Genomic DNA, 16,403 nt, shown 5'->3' with positions numbered 1-16,403 from the left:
AAGTTAAGCTTTGGGACAACAAAGTTCATTACACAATTTATGAGTTCCGATCTTGCCTTCAAAAGTCGTCATAGACGACATATGTGTTTTCTCTTGTCAAATAACATGGAGAGAAGCATATTTTTTGGGTGAGAGAAGTAATCATTCCTTTGAATTACTGGATCAGTTATTTGGAGATGTTCCTCACAAAGACGTTATCTTGCTTCACTTAAATACTTTAAGTCCTCGTCAGTTATATGTTTTATCATATGAGGTTCAGTAATTACTTCTTCCGTCCAGTTAATTACATCAATGTAGTCATTGGCATTAAAGTTAAGCTTTGGGACAACAAAGTTCCTTACACAATTTATGAGTTCCGATCTTGCCTTCAAAAGTCGTCGTAGACGACATATGTGTTTTCTCTCTTATGTGTTTTCTCTCTTATGTGTTTTCTCTTGTCACATAACATGGAGAGAAGCATATTTTTTGGGTGAGAGAAGTAATCATTCCTTTGAATTACTGGATCAGTTATTTGGAGATGTTCCTCACAAAGATAACGTGAAAATTTGATGAGTCCCCATATAAATTTTGATCTATTTACACAAGATGGTTTTAGTTTGATATGAGACAAGACTGGGGCATACACCTTCTCACATTCATAGTTAAAGTTTTCAGATTATCTGAAGGATTCTCTGTTGCAACACATAACCGAAGAATGTGATTGGCCAACGTAAGCCATCGTGAATGAGCTAATTTCCCAGGGGTTTTTAATGAAAGTTCAGAAGGACATACACTACTGGAGATTGTTTTGCACATATCAAGTAAATATTGTCGATCTGTGCTTAGATCATCTTTAATCTCTAGAATAGGGAGGTTGTTTTGTATGGGAGCGAAATTAACCACAGGAAGCTGGTTACAGATTTCAAGTTCTTTGCTTAAAACATCTTCAAATTCATTAGGGTTTTTAGTTTTTCCATGGCAAATGACGCAAAGGCAATTCATTGGCATGGAACAAACAAATCAGCCACTGCAGCGGCTTATTTAGGTTTTTTTCTTTTAAAGCAATTACACCATTGTTAACACCGGTGATAGTGGCAGTTCCATCACATCCGATAGCTGTTATATTGGAAATATTCAAAGGATTGCCTACTTGAAAATGCTCTACTATACTTTCTTTTATAGCTTCACCTGTTCCGGAAGCAGAAGTTATATGCCACAGGAAGGTTGATCCAGGTTCCTCTACTATTGAAATGTGCTCTTAGAGTATAAGTCTTTTAATAAAATTTGTGCCCTCGTTTTTCTTGATTAATTGTTTTGTCTTTTCTTTTTTTGAGTGAAGCTAATTTTTGTGGCATTTGAACGATTTTTCAACCATGCTCGATGTATTTTTATCCTGTGTAATTACCTTACTTTTATTATCTTTCATAATAATGCCAACATCTTGAACAGCACTGGTGATTGCTGCTGCTATTCTGTCTGAGACACCAGTCCTGTCACAGATAGAAGCTACTGTTGGCAGGTAACTTTGATCGTGATCATCAGTAATGTAATATTCACAGCTGTGTTACCATCAGCTACTGATTGTCTGTAATTCAAATGCTGCTGTACTAGTTTTGCCTCCTTTCCTCCCTCGTTGCCAGAACCTTTGAAACTATCTTGTCAACTCTATCAATACACATTTTTCTCACGTCTTGGCTTTCATCTGCTACGAAGAATGTTAAATTATATTAAAAAATGAAATAAATATTGAATACTAAATATTTCTTTAAATGTGGAATTCTAGTTCAAACTTTGTCAGTTTTAGTAAAAATAAATATTGGATTATTGTAAGTTAAAACTAAAATTATCTTTAAAGAGTAGTTTTAGAGTGTGTATTTCTCATTTAAAATAGGAATTAGGACATTACAATAGCTATTTTTGACCAAAATAAAATCATCAAAATTCGCAAAATTTAACTAAAAATTCTAATTTTCAACCCTTTTGCGGCACCTCTAAAAATATTTTGTTTTGAAAAATATTTTATTTGTCGCTTAACAATGGCTATACGCAACTTTATATCACTATTACACTTTAAAATTATAAAAACATTTTTTTCGTTCCACCCTACTGTAGAGTCCAAAATTATGAAATTTACCAGAAGGAGAAATTTAGAGGAATTGGGTTCTCTAAGCTTAAATGGTACACTTCTAAATCTGGTGAATGAAGTAAAGTATCTTGGAGTAATATTAGACCCAAGGCTTACTTGAAATCAGCAGCTAGAATGAATAACTAAGAGAGTGGTGACTAGGTTAATAGTAGCCACACACAATTTTTCTGGAAGAAAGTTGGGTTTACAGCCAGACATCTTATATTCACTTTATAACATGGTGGTAAAAGCAATAATTATGCATCGATGGGATCGTGGTCAAAGGTGCAGCAAAAATTGAATAACTAAGAGAGCGGTGACTAGGTTAATAGTAGCCAGACGCACAATTTTTCTGGAAGAATGTTGGGTTTACAGCCAGACATATTATTTTCACTTTATAACATGGTGGTAAAACCAATAATTATGCATCAATGGTATGGTGGTCACAGGAGCAGCAAAATAGTACGATCCTCAAACTAAGCACAGAGCAACGGCTTGCTTGCCTCGGAAACGCAGACGCTATGAGGGGAACACCAACCGTAGCTATGGAGGCCCTATTGAACCTCCCTCCTTTAAACATAGTTATACAGGGAGAAGCAAGAATGAGATATTAAACTGCGAGAAAATCAGAGCAACGTACTGATTAGAACAGGACATCATCAGTCCTGATCAGTTCTATCCATTGTTGAACATAGGTTTCCTCTAGATACTTCCACCTGTTCCTATTCTACGCCTTTGCTATCCAATTGGTCGCAATTCTTTAGAGGTCATCGGTCCATTTTGTTGGGGGTCTTCCGCGGCTTCGCTCGTCTGCCTGTGGTCTTAAACAATTTTTTTGTCCACCTGCCGTCTTTCATTCCGGCAACATGTCCCGCCCATCTCAATTTTTGCCTCGTAGTAGGAACGTTCGATAATATCCTCCTCTTCGTTTCATCTACGACGTTCCTCGTTTCTTAGACTATTTCTCAAGTGTATTCTAAGCAACAGAACTCTCCCTGGGAAAACATACTTGGTCAAACGCATGACAAAACGTATATTGGACGAACATGTGCTAAATAGGACTGAAGTACTGCTGAAGACAAGCAGAAATCAGCTCAGACTCATAACGATCTTCCTTACTTGACATGCTTGCACCAGTCAAGAGACACCTGTATACAATTGGGCTGTTTTATGGAGACTTAAGGAAGAATCATATTATCATGCCCGCACCGTTCCGGCACGTAGCGTAGTCTCCGAAAAACCTGATTTTACAAAGAGTAGTTGTCTGATACTATACGCTCCGGACAGTATGAATTGTTCATATTTAAAACCATTAAAATCAATATTTTTCGGAAACGAAACGCTACGTGCTGGAACGGATAATATGATTCTTCTCGTAAGCTGCAGACCTAACAAAATCGTAAATAAAACCTGGTATCACAGATACTTTTACAAAGAATAAAAAACAATCTTTTCTTAAATCATAATAAAGCTGTAAAAGCTAAAAAGTTTGACGATTAAACAATTTCTTATTACATACATAAATATTTCTTTCTGATGGATATTTACTTAGTCGGTTAAGTCAACAATGTTTAAAAAATGAAGGTCTATAAAGGTGAATGCAGTATTAATTTCTACACATTTTAATAAAAATACTGAGGAAATTTTATTGATATTAACTTAGTTCACAAATCAAATATCTTTTAAAATATACTAATATTTTTCTGATTTTAGAATAATCGACAATTTTACAATACCTGTTTTCAATTTTATAATCCATAACCAAATGTCAACACTTACATATTTAGCAAAAAAATATTTTTAAATTTACCTCAACATTTTTGTTTCACCAATATGTTTAAGAATTGCACATTTCGTCTCTCTTCACCATAATTGGTGAGTATGACAAATAAATGTATCCAACTTGAAGAGAACTTCCAACCACTTTACACAGTCACTAAACAGCTATTGAGAAGCCAATCAACCACTATTAAATTAAGCCATGTGTTAGCACATATATTACCCAACATTACATATTTATCAATCATGATTTGTTGAAAAAGGCGGTATTAATAAGAAACTATAAAAACACCATATGTATGTCAGCCAGTTGAATTCATGCTTAAATTATCACCAACACCAGACCAGCCACCCAACAGAACAGCCGGTAGTCTACAGGGAACTGAAAACGAAACACTTGAATGACTTTATCGTCTAAAATATTACGCGTAGAATCCAGTCCTACAAGGCCAGATATTTGATATTTATAGGAAGGAACAAAAAATATATGGCTACTTTCGTAATCAACAACTTATCTGAATGTTAAATGTTGATATTTACGCCCATTTCTTATTTGCAGTAATTCGATAGAGAATCTTTTTTTAAGTCATCCATAAACGCGGCATCTTTAATCAATAATTAACGTAAGAGCACCGAATTCCGACCGGTTATAAGTGGTATATATAAAATTGTTTGAAAGATCAATTCCGAATCATTGAAATTTAAAGTAATTCTGTCTATAAGCTATTATGCATTATTAATTCTTACTAGAGCCAAATTTATAATAATAACAGTAGTCATTTCAACAAAATTGCTTATTTAAGAAACCAAATGCAAAAATTTCGCAAATAGCCGTTTTCCGTCCACATTAATGATTTTTTCCCAATTCCGTCCACAAGAGTACCGTTATCCGTCCTATTTATTTAGTTATGACAAAAAAAACCCATTATGAATAATTTTTAAATAAATTTGCAAAAAAATGGCCAAAAAACAAAACAAATAATTTAAAAATAAGTTTTATTTAAGTACAAAGTTTTGAAACGAACTTAATGACTGCAAATGAATTAAATAATAAAAAAAAAAGACTTCATTTTTTTAGGTTTTCAATTTCTGGAACTTCATAGGCGCCGCGTTTATTTATGAGTGAAGGTCTCGCAATCTTACAAACTACATCATCAAAGTCATAATTTAAAATGTCATCTCTATCTGGCCATTTCCAGTACTTTCCATTCATAGTCATACTTTTAACTCTCAAAGTATCATTGCTTCGTTCCAGAACTACACCAGGGAAATATTCACTGTCGTACTGAACCAACACAAAATCGTCCTTTGAATATATTTCTATATTCTTTTTATTTATGTTTTCCGTATTATTATTACCAGTATCTATGCCTGGTGTGTGTTTTGGAGGACACTTTTTCTTTTTTGCTTGTTGAATCTCTGTTTTTGCTTTCCTCTTTCGGATTCGTTCACATTTCTCATTTTCTTTTTCCTCTTTTTCTTTTTTGAGTCTTCGTTGATGTTCCATAAATTCATCACTTATAGCTACTGTAGGATAAATCTTTGGTTTTTTCCTTTCCTTGGTGTCTTCTGTGCTATTATTTTTTTTCTTTGCAGAACTTTCCGGCCAAAATAGTGCTTTTTTGAAAGGTGTTGGATATTTACTATTATTCTCTGATGTTGTTGTAATTTGCTTAAGTGGGGTTTTTTCTTGATTTTGTACTTGTCTTTTTTGATCAGAATAAACTATACCTATTGAATCATCTTTTAATGGGCTATTACAAGGAGTTGTGTTTACTATTTTGTTCTTAGGTGGTGTTTTTTCTTGGGGTGAACTTACTGCTAAATAATAGTCTATATTCTCACAATCATTGTTCTTGGATGCTGATGGACCAGGTTTTGGCGAACTAGAATTGCTATTCTGTGAAGGAATTAAGACCAATGCTCCATCTGCTTTGACTGTAGCTTCAATTGTATCATTATTGCAAAACCAAAAGTTTTCATCGAAGTGTATGTCAACAATGGTCTCGTTAGCAGCATTAATTGGCAAATTGTTTTCCAAAGTTTTATCATGATCGACATTTTGTGGATGAAGACTCTTCCAGAAATCATACAATGCTACATATTTTTCTTCTAGTTGGGCCGCTGATTCAGCAATCCTAAAACGGTTAACAACCTCTGGCTTTAAACGTATCTCTACCTCTCGAAGTAGTTTAGAATCATAAACATTAACAGTTGTAGTGGATGTTGATTCAGTTATTTTATCATCAGAATCTTTTTGTTCTATTGGTTTTATTAATTTTGAATAATCAATGCGATTTTCGTTAAACGGAAAGAGTCCACATGATTCAAATGCACTTTTTATTATCGATGTACAGACTGTAGCCTTCAAAGTTTTGTCTAAGAGTTTTGCAAACTCAGCCCGTTGAAGTTTTCTTCCGTTATTCTCCATACGCCAAGATCGAACATCTTTTCGCCAGTTATTTTTAATGGGATAAAAAACACCAACATCTAACGGCTGTAATCGGTGAGTTGCGTTGGGGTAAAATGCTGTTAAAATAATACCTTTTTCTTTGCAGAATTCAGTAATAGGCAGATTGATGTGGGAAGAGTGTCCATCCAGAAACAATATCACTGGGAGTGGAACACTGTTCTTTTCCAACCAGGGAAAAAATACATTTGTAACGTATTCATAAAATGTCTCACTTGTCATCCAACCAGATTCAGAGTGCCCAACTCCCCACTGGTTTGGCATGTTCGTTATTATTGCAGCTGACACATACCGTTTGTAGGGATACAAAACTAATGGCGGAGGTACAGAACCATCAGCTCCAACAGTTAGCAAAACTGTAAGACATTCTTTTTCGTCATTAGCTATGCGACTGTATACCTTTTTTGCACCTTTTCTAACCAACACTTGTTTTTCTTGAGGGGATAAATAGAAACCACTTTCATCACAATTGAATATTCTCTTGGGGTTTTCAAGAATGTGTAAAAAATTCATTTTTGTCATATAATCCCGAACTTGGGTAAACCAATTTCTTATATTTTGTTCCGTAACTGCGGCTCTACAAGAAGATAGTGATTGTGGAACACGTTTTGAAATTTCTGGATGACGAGCGAGAAAACCATTGTACCATTTTTTACCAGGTATGTAATTTTTAAATGGGGTTTTTCGTTTCAAATTTTGAATTAGTTTTGAAACAGAATCAACAAGTTGAGATCTTGTTACCGGGAATCCCACGTTACCCATTTCGATTATCCATTTTATAATCAAGTCTTCTTCGGAACTGGACAAAACTGTTGGCCCTCCAATATTGCCCGGAGTTTTGTACTTTTCTTTCATAGTATCTAACAAAGTACTTTTAGGCACATTGTATATTTTGGAGGCTTGTCGAATACTTAAACGTTTCAAATTAATATCTTCTATAGCTTTTTGGATATTCTCTCGGGGATACTTCATCCGCTTTTTGTATACCATAGTTGCAGATAATAAAAAACTGAAAAAAAAATATTTTATTAGTTTTTATTTTATGGGGTCGGTAACAGGAGTTTGAGGTAGCTCTGTCCGTCCACCATGGACGGATATAGGACAGAAGGTTCCTGTGTCCGTCCAATTCCTTTAAATGAGTTTTACTAATTAGATAGTCATTTTTATCATACTTGATAATACAAACTGAGAGGAAGAACTACCATAAACATTTTTTACAAATAAAAACTAAACCAAACTTACACATTAAATCTAGAATAGGTAATAAATGCATCATTCTTGGGTTAAATTTTAAATTGAATTTTCGAATTCACTTAATAGTTGACACTAATTTTCTTAAAATGAGTTGTACCTATAATAGGTCGTATTTAGGTTTTTAAACGGAGCAAAATATATATTATGGTTAAAATATGTCGGATTATATTATTTAACTAAGACTTATATTTACAAAGCGTTTGAAACTGAAGGAGTTAATCCCTAATACCGTCCGCTAGGACGGTATCAAGAACCCCTTGATATTCTGCATTACCCTATTCCGTCCACTTTAATTTCGGTAATAAAATCTATTGTTCGAAAAAAATTACAAAAATATATGTATATTTACAATAAATAAATATGAAAGATTCTAATAAATAAGTAAAAACATAACTGTTAAACGTAGTATCTATAAAATATGGAAAATAAGTATTCCTTACCTTTATGTTTTTTTGGAATCAGTATAGCTTAAAACAAGACATGCACTTGCAATGAACTGAATCGCACTGACAACAGTAAACGTAAAATGTCTGCGTGCTAAAAGTAGAATGAGTGGGAATAACCTATCAAAAATTCTACTCGGCCGTCTGATTGCGACGAAACTCTGAGGTATAGAGCGCAATTTCTTTGTCGGACGGAATTGGGAGACCGGACGGTATACGGTGCTTTTACGTTATGGCTTTACAGAAGATATCGGATACCGGATATAATATGTATAAATAGGTATTTTACAATATTTTTAAAGTATTGTATTTTATTGGTACATATTGTATTTCAATACCCATATTTTGAAAGATTTTAGAAAATTATACATAGACTATCTTCTATTGTTTAAAAATGACACAAATATAAGAAGCAATAAATAAAATGCCATAACAGATACCAACATAGTTTTCTTCTTTCTGGAGTGCTTGTAGAATCCATTTTATTAAAAAGATAAAAATAAGAGATATTAAGATCTAGAAGAATATTGTGTATATTATAAATAATGCAACTAGGTTATTTTTAACTTTGCCATCAAGGTAGTCAGCGCCTACCAATTTTATCTAACCCATCCTAAGAATCTTGCATCCGAACTTATACTCAGTCTACCACTAGCTGATAAGTAGCAATTACTGTGGAAATATACTACGTTCATTCCCAAGATAAGCTTGAGAGACAAGTGGCTGGTGGGTGTTGTGCTGTCGTAGCTTGTCATTGGTTAGAAATTAATTTCTATCCAATGACAAGCAGCGACGACACGACACATCCACAGATCAGTGTGGCCTCGAGCTTTGCTTGGGAACGAACGTAGGATAGTATGGTCGAAGCGAAGATCGGTGGGATATGCGCATTTTATCAATGAAATTCGATATTCTTAGGACATTCCAGAAGCCGCTACAGATAAAATATTTTAACAAGCCATTAATCATTCAGAATTAGTCGACGGATATTAGTACACTTAAAATAATTAAGACGATAACTGGACGATAATGATTTAATGAGTGAAATTAATTTTTTTCTACTTTAATGACAAAAAAAAGCAAGCTCATTAGCAGAACCCAATTAAAAATTATTTTGAACATCATATTTGAAACATTATTTGGTTGAAAAATCTCATTTTTGTTGGCAAAAAAATATATTAATTTGTCTGGACTACATTAAAGTTCTGTTTATTTTAAAAGGGATATGTTACTATCAACATTCACACAGTGTTGCCAAACTGAATTTTATTATTTTGAGTGTAAATTTTCCCAGCGACCTCCGAGGGTACAATATGTACTAGTATTTGCGCTGACCCGGCCAGTCTGCAATCTTCCACTATTGGCCAAGAAACGCATAAACGTCCAATATTCCACAAGGAGGTATGGAACTAGAGAGATAGTCTTAGTATTACAGGCAGCAAATTTTTGACAGAATAGTATTGGTTTCCAAGAGGCAAATGAGATATAGGAAGAATTGAGTTTTTGGAAGCGTTTTTATATTATTTAGTTAATTTGCTACAAGATCTTTACCTACTTTAAATGCCCCGCCTCCCAATCGAACGTTGAATATCATTATCACTATCTTCACTCTATCTATCGCACTTCGGAAAAGTTCTATTGAACTACATTTAACTAGTACCTTAAATATTTAATCATGACACTCTTCTTCTAATTATGTTGTCCTTTATTATCAATCTTCTTTTTGATGTGCGTATCCGTGACATAACATCTCTGAGCTCTTACTTATAGTTCTATCTACGGTCTTTGTCACAGATCTTCACCAAAAACGCTTAGATCAATATTTGGCATAACTAACTCCACGGGCAACAAATTTACGCTAGCAGTAGCCGGTTCCGAGGAACGGAGTAGGACTAGCCGAACTGTACCTACTACGGTTCCATGACATCTCGTAACGCGACACTTCGTAACTATACAAATTCCTAAGGGACAATTCGTAACCTCCAAATTGAATTATTCTGTTTATTGTTGTTAATAGTATAAGAGCTGTGAGACATTTTTGAGTAGGTATTTTAGGCAACCTGAAAATTTTTCAGGTGACTCTTCTATGATAGCCTAATACAAAAATACCGGTCTGGCTGGAGAGTAGCGGTTATTTTCCCCAAAAATCCCCCCCCCCCCCCAAAGTTAAAAAAGGGTAAAAATTGTTATTACAAAAAATATTATTGATATGACTTAAAAGTAAATTTAAATATTTAAATATAAAGAAAATAAACAAGCCAGGCGATTTGAGGGCGATTTTAACTCTGCAAGATACTTGCATGGGCGCCCCAGGATTATTTTCAGGGGGTGCATCTGAACTTCAGAAGATTTCATCTGAATCTGTACATACTATTAACAAGTATAAAATATACAACTATACATTCATAGCTATGTACATTCCTTCCGGACAGGGAGGTGCAATTGTTATTTTCACAGGGTATTTTTTAATTAAAAAAATATTCTAAAAAAGACAGGTTTTTTTTGGTGAAATTTTTCAATTGTCATGTGATCAAACAAATTACGCGTGCATATAAATGAAAAGCGCTATAGGTAAGCACCAGTGTGTGAAAGAGCGTATACCGATAGCTGTTTGCGTCCTCTGTTGTAGCTGAGCGAGTCCGTTCGCTCGAGAAAATCACGTGACCTGGCGATATCCATGTTGTTGTGCCTCGAAACGTTACAGTAATTATTATATATATTATAGTTTTTTAAGTAATTTTTCTTAATTAAAGGAAAATGATACGTACTATACAATATATTTTGCAAATATGATAGAAGAAGACAAATTTATTATTATATATAGGTAGAAAAGTATGAAAATATAAACTAAATTAATTCTCTGTCCGAATCTTGTACTTCTTTTTCAAACTCCTCATCTGAGCTTAAATGTTCATTCTCTTCTTCTTTGTCAGACTCCCATCGAGACTCTGATTCCTATTCTACATGATATGTAAATAGTTGTAATACGTATTTAGCATTAATTAAAAATTAATCAGTGATAAATTAATTGAGTTGCCACGTATTTTCTGTCCTTTTATACGGAGTCAAAGCCTGGACAATCACGGGCGCATCTGAAGAAAGACTTGCCATTGTTGAGATGTGGTGTTATCGAATAATGTAAAAAATATCGTGGACACAACACTTAACAAACAGGGAAACATTAAGAAAGATGAAAGTGGCAAAAGAAATACTCAACACTATGAAGGGAGGAAAAATGAGCTAAAATAAATATACATTCCCTTCTTCTTCGTCAGACTCCCCTAGAGACTCATATTCTTCTACCTGATCTGTAAATAGTTGTAATATGTATTTAGAATTAATGAAAAATTAATTAGTGTTTAATTGATTGAGTTGCTACGTATTCTTGCTTATATAACCAATCACTAATACTTTTCCTTATATAATCAAGCATATCACATTTTTTATTTCTTAGTATATGACCAAAGTAGCTTTCTTTCCTTCACATTGTTGAGTATTTCTTTTGCCTTTTTCATCTTTCTTAATGTTTCCGTGTTTGTTACGGGTGTCCATGATATACTTAACATTATTCGATAACTTCATATCTCAACAACGGCAAGTCTTTCTTCAGGACGGAGAATACGTAGCAACTCAACTAATTAATGACTAATTAATTTTTAATTAGTTCTATATACATATTACAACTATTTGCAGATCATGTAGAAGAGGAATCTGGGTCTCGAGGGGAGTCTGACGAAAAATAAGAGAATAAATATTTAAGTTCAGATGAGCAGTTTGAAGAAGAAGTACAAGATTCGGACAGAAGTAATTTAGTTTATAGTTTTATACTTTTCTACCTATATATTTATAATAATAAATTTGCCTTTTTCTATCATATTTGCAAAATCTATTTTATAGTACGTATTATTTTTCTTTAATTAAGAAAAGTAACTTAAAAAACTATAATAACTATAATAATAATTACTCTAACGTTTCGAGGAACAACAACATGGATATCGCCAGGTCACGTGATTTTCTCGAGCGAACGGACTCGCTCAGCTACAACAGAGGACGCAAACAGCTATCGGTATACGATCTTTCTCACACTGCTGCTTACCTATAGCGCTTTTCATTTATATGCACGCGTAATTTGTTTAATCACCTGGCAGTTGGAAAATTTCACCAAGAAAAACCTGTCTTTTTTGAATATTTATTTTTGATATTAAAAAATTCCCTGTCAAAATAACAATTGCACCTCCCTGTCCGGAAGGAATGTACATAGCTATGCATGTATAGTTGTATATTTTATACTCATTAATAGTATGTAAAGAATCAGATAGAATCTTCTGAAGTTCAGATGCATCCCCTGAAAATATTCCTGGGGCGCCCATGCAAGTATCTTGCAGAGTTAATATCGCCCTCAAATCGCCTGGCCTGTTTATTTTCTTTATATTTGAATATTTAAATTTACTTTAAAGTCACGTCAATCATATTTTTTGTAATAACAATTTTTACCCTTTTGTTTAACTTTGGGGGGATTTTTGGGGAAAATAACCGCTACCCTCCAGCCAGACCGGCATTTTTGTATTAGGCTATCATGGAAGAGTCACCTGAAAAATTTTCAGGTTGCCTAAAATACCTACTCAAAAATGTCTCACAGCTCTTGGACCATAACGTTGTTATTACAGTTATAAATGAAATTATGTTTATCAATTTAATGAATCAGTATCAGGATAAACATTTTTAAGGCATTTCATATTTCGTGTTTCAGAATATAATCAAAGTAGTTAAACCAAGTATTAAAGTATTACAAGCCATCCCTCTTATCAACTATAACCGTTGATTGAATGCCCCAAAGCTATTACCAATCACAAGGTTTATTATAATAACAGGTAATTATAATCTTTCCTTTATAAAATGTTTATTTAAAAAGTTTGGAATGTCTATATAGACGGTTGTCAGATTAAAGATTTCAGGAATTAAGTACTTCATTGTTCCTTTGTCTAGGTATATGCAAATTTAAGGAACAATAAGAGTAATAAAATTTTAAAAATAGTAATGTTAAAAGTTTCTATGTATTTAAATATATTTGTTTGTGTTTAAAGACTTTTAAATATTCTGAAACACGAAATATAAAATGTGTTAAACATGTTTATCCGTACTGATTCGTTAAACTGATAAACATATTTTCAATTATAACTGTAATAACAGTTAGTTTCCACGTTAACAAAAATAAATATAATATAATTCAATTTGGACGTTACGAACTGTCCGTTACGAATTTGTATAGTTACGAACTGTCGCCGTTACGAACTGTCGCGGTTACGAAATGTCCGTTACCAACTGTCCGGTTACGAACTGTAGCGTTACGAGGTGTCTGGTCACGACCTACTACAGGACTTGTGCGTAGTCGGTTCAGTTCGGCTATTCCTATTCCGTTCCGCGGAACCTTAAGTTCGTTTTACGGCTACTGCTAGCTTAAATTTGTCGCCCGTGGAGCCTTAGCCTAACAATCTACGAATGATTTGACAACCTACAATCTACAAAACTTTAGTGGAATTTGAGAAAATGTACTAGAAAATCATCTTATAGGAGAACCCTGGACAAGAAAAAGAAAAGTAAAGAACAGGAAAGGATAACGACAATGGAATCAACAAATGACAAATTATATATTAGATAAAAAGAAAGCTACCAGAAGTAGGTGCAAGACATTAAAACGAAGAAATATGCAGAGAAAAATGCCCAATCCCTGGAATGAAAAAGCAGCAGGTTATTGTGTGGAAATGACTAACGTTCCAACCATCGAAGTTTTAATTGAACAGACTTCTGTAATTACATTTTTTTTTTTTCGATAGCTCGATAGTTACTTAAATTGCTGCATTTACTATTTCTTTTATAACAGACAAAAATTCTACTAATTTTTATTTACAACTTTTTTAAGTGTCAAAGTTTACATCTTTGTGGTCCTGTGATCTGGTAATAATTCATATTTCTTCCAGTCTTCTGGTTTTTCCGCTTGATCATTCAAGCATCAATGCACCCAGAAACCTTACGAGACTTCTTTTAATTTTTATTGTGCAATGTTGTGAAGTCTACACGAATATCTTAATATAATAAAATCTTAATGAAATAATAAAACAGATAAAATCTTAATATAAAGAATCAATATGGTTAAACGTAAATTCAACAATTGGGGAGACAATGGGAAAAACAAAAAAAAATCAAAATAGCGAGTTAAGAATTTGAAAAAGTGGAACACTTCAAATATCTAGGAGTGACTGGGAAAATTACTAAGGGTGTGCTCACTACGGAGAGCAATGGATTGTATCCTCGCTCCGACCCTTGCTCCCTGGTATTTATTATATTCGTGAATTCTCGCATTTAAAATAAATACATTATTTTAAATGCGAGAATTCACGAATATAACGAATATAAATACCAGGGAGCAAGGGTCGGAGCGAGGATACAATCCATTGCTCTCCGTAGTGAGCACAACTTAAGAAAACTAAGGTATATACCATAATAAAACAATAATTAGACCGATATTATTATGCTCAGCAGCAGGCCCGCCGAGAGGGGGGTACAGCCGGTACATTTTACCGGGGCCCGGCGATGTAAGGGGCCCGGCGTCGACCAGACCAAAGACGTAATTTTTCCCGTTTTTTTTCTCTTCGCTTCGTAATTATTATTCCTAACGTCGTTATTGCGTTAAGAATATTTTGAACATTTACTATCTACAATGAAACAAGTTCGATTAACTGGCCCAGCGACTGTGCATTAAGAATTATTTGGTAAAATCATGCGATTTTTCGAAAATTATAGACATCTTGGCCAATTACGAAACTCGAAAAGCACCTTTATTATAAAAATTTTCAGTAGTAATTACACGAGAGCTCTAAAATTATCGATTTGTTTCCCGTGTGACACTTTGACAGTTTTAATTTCACGACCCGAAGGGGAGTGAAATTATGTCAAAGTGTCACGAATGCAACAATTCGATAATAATTTTAGAGATCTAGTGTAATTCGCAGAGATTATTTCATGAATAAAATTGTCTTTTTAAATCATTTTAACTAATATTTTATTGATATCTTCACCTGAATATTTGCTAAACCTGTTTCTTGGTGTTCTCTGTGACAAGTTGTAAAACATTATTGTCATTAATATCACTGAATGTTCATTTTTGTGTGGTAACGAAGGGCATCTGACGTAATGCTTGACGACGGGATATTATCAAAAATTATCGATGTGATTTTTATTTCTGTAACTTTCTCTTGGTCAGAATCTTCTATGAATGAAATAATCATTATTATAATCAAAATTTACTAAAATTTATATTTGAAATGGTTCTTATTATTTATTATTGATAATTTTATTTCTATAAAAATTAAACAATTTTTTCGCTCTTCACTTTTTGCAGGGGGCCCACTTTTCACTTTTTACCGGGGCCTGCTCATCCCTCTCCGCGGCCCTGCTCAGCAGACACAATGACTAAAACAGATGAAAAAGAATGGAAACAAAGGTCATAAGGACCATACTGGAACTAACCAAAAATTAAAGATCAAAATGAATATAGAAGCAGCACAAATGTAGAGATTAATAAAGTAATGAAAAAGATATCGTGACCAAAATAAGGAAATGTAGAACTATGTGTAATGAAAAAGATATCGTGGCCAAAATAAAGAAATGTAGAACTATGTGTAAATGTATATGGCTAGGTCACATCTAGCGACCAGGAGATGAAGCAGTGACATACGCATAGAATGGAACTCAAATGGAAGAAAATACAGGGAAAGACCAAGATATGGCTGCAAGAAGTTGAAGAATACTAACAAAACGCAGGAGTAAGAGAATGGCAGGGAAAAACTAGAGACTATTAGGATCTTAGGAGCTTTTGCGATTTAATCTCACATCGGGTGTAATATTATTATTAGGTAATAGGTCAAATTGTTACTAAATACTAAATTTAATTAACGCGTTTTAATCTACATGCATGAAATTAAGTAATAATAAAAATATTTCCTTAACATTCCTTTTAAGTAATAAAAAATACGATCTAAATCGCCATGTGTGATATTTACATCCGCCAATGTATAATTCCGAACACCAGGAATCAGCATAACAAGTTAACGAGTTGAGAACAAACGAGACTGGCATACAAATAGAAATAAATTCATACATTCATAAAATACCTAAGCAAGCCGCTTGATATGCGTAGGCCGGTTAGCACAACTTCTTCGGGGTTCAAGGATAAGAATTATGTCTCAGGTGATTAGTATCAGATTATAAATTTCTTTCTACCACAGCTACATTATCTTATAATTTAAAAATATGTAGCTTCTGGGAACGATTTAGCTATATTTGGAGAGAAAAA

The 16,403-nt window shown here is 33.6% G+C and overlaps 2 protein-coding genes across 6 annotated transcripts in view; both read right to left on the bottom strand.

Annotated features, from left to right (window-relative positions):
- Nucleotides 1–16,403, bottom strand: part of LOC126880042 (myb-related protein B) — a 240,374-nt gene that overhangs the window by 132,042 nt on the left and 91,929 nt on the right. The window contains exon 1 of one of the 5 annotated variants that reach the window (XM_050643663.1): nt 3,915–4,254. The exons of the other annotated variants lie outside the window; for them this stretch is intronic. Within the exon in view, the coding sequence (XP_050499620.1) occupies nt 3,915–3,922 (8 nt within the window). The 5' untranslated portion in view covers nt 3,923–4,254. Of the gene's footprint in view, nt 1–3,914; nt 4,255–16,403 lie in introns of those variants that run through there. 5 annotated transcript variants of the gene reach the window in all.
- Nucleotides 4,863–8,278, bottom strand: LOC126880041 (uncharacterized). The gene is made up of 2 exons (XM_050643661.1): nt 8,048–8,278; nt 4,863–7,362 (listed from the first exon to the last, which is right to left on the bottom strand). The coding sequence occupies exon 2, from the start codon at nt 7,341–7,343 to the stop codon at nt 4,950–4,952; it is 2,394 nt and encodes a 797-aa protein (XP_050499618.1). The 5' UTR covers nt 7,344–7,362; nt 8,048–8,278; the 3' UTR covers nt 4,863–4,949.

The sequence above is a fragment of the Diabrotica virgifera genome, chromosome 2, assembly GCF_917563875.1.
Source record: "Diabrotica virgifera virgifera chromosome 2, PGI_DIABVI_V3a".
NCBI classification, from domain to species: Eukaryota; Metazoa; Arthropoda; class Insecta; order Coleoptera; family Chrysomelidae; genus Diabrotica; species Diabrotica virgifera.
Note: the sequence above shows the minus strand (reverse complement) of the source record. Positions and strands in the feature narration are given on the sequence as shown.

Bases quoted from the DNA above. Each gene is read 5' to 3' on its own strand.
- LOC126880041 (XM_050643661.1), bottom strand. From the start codon at position 7,343: ATGGTATACAAAAAGCGGATGAAGTATCCCCGAGAGAATATCCAAAAA.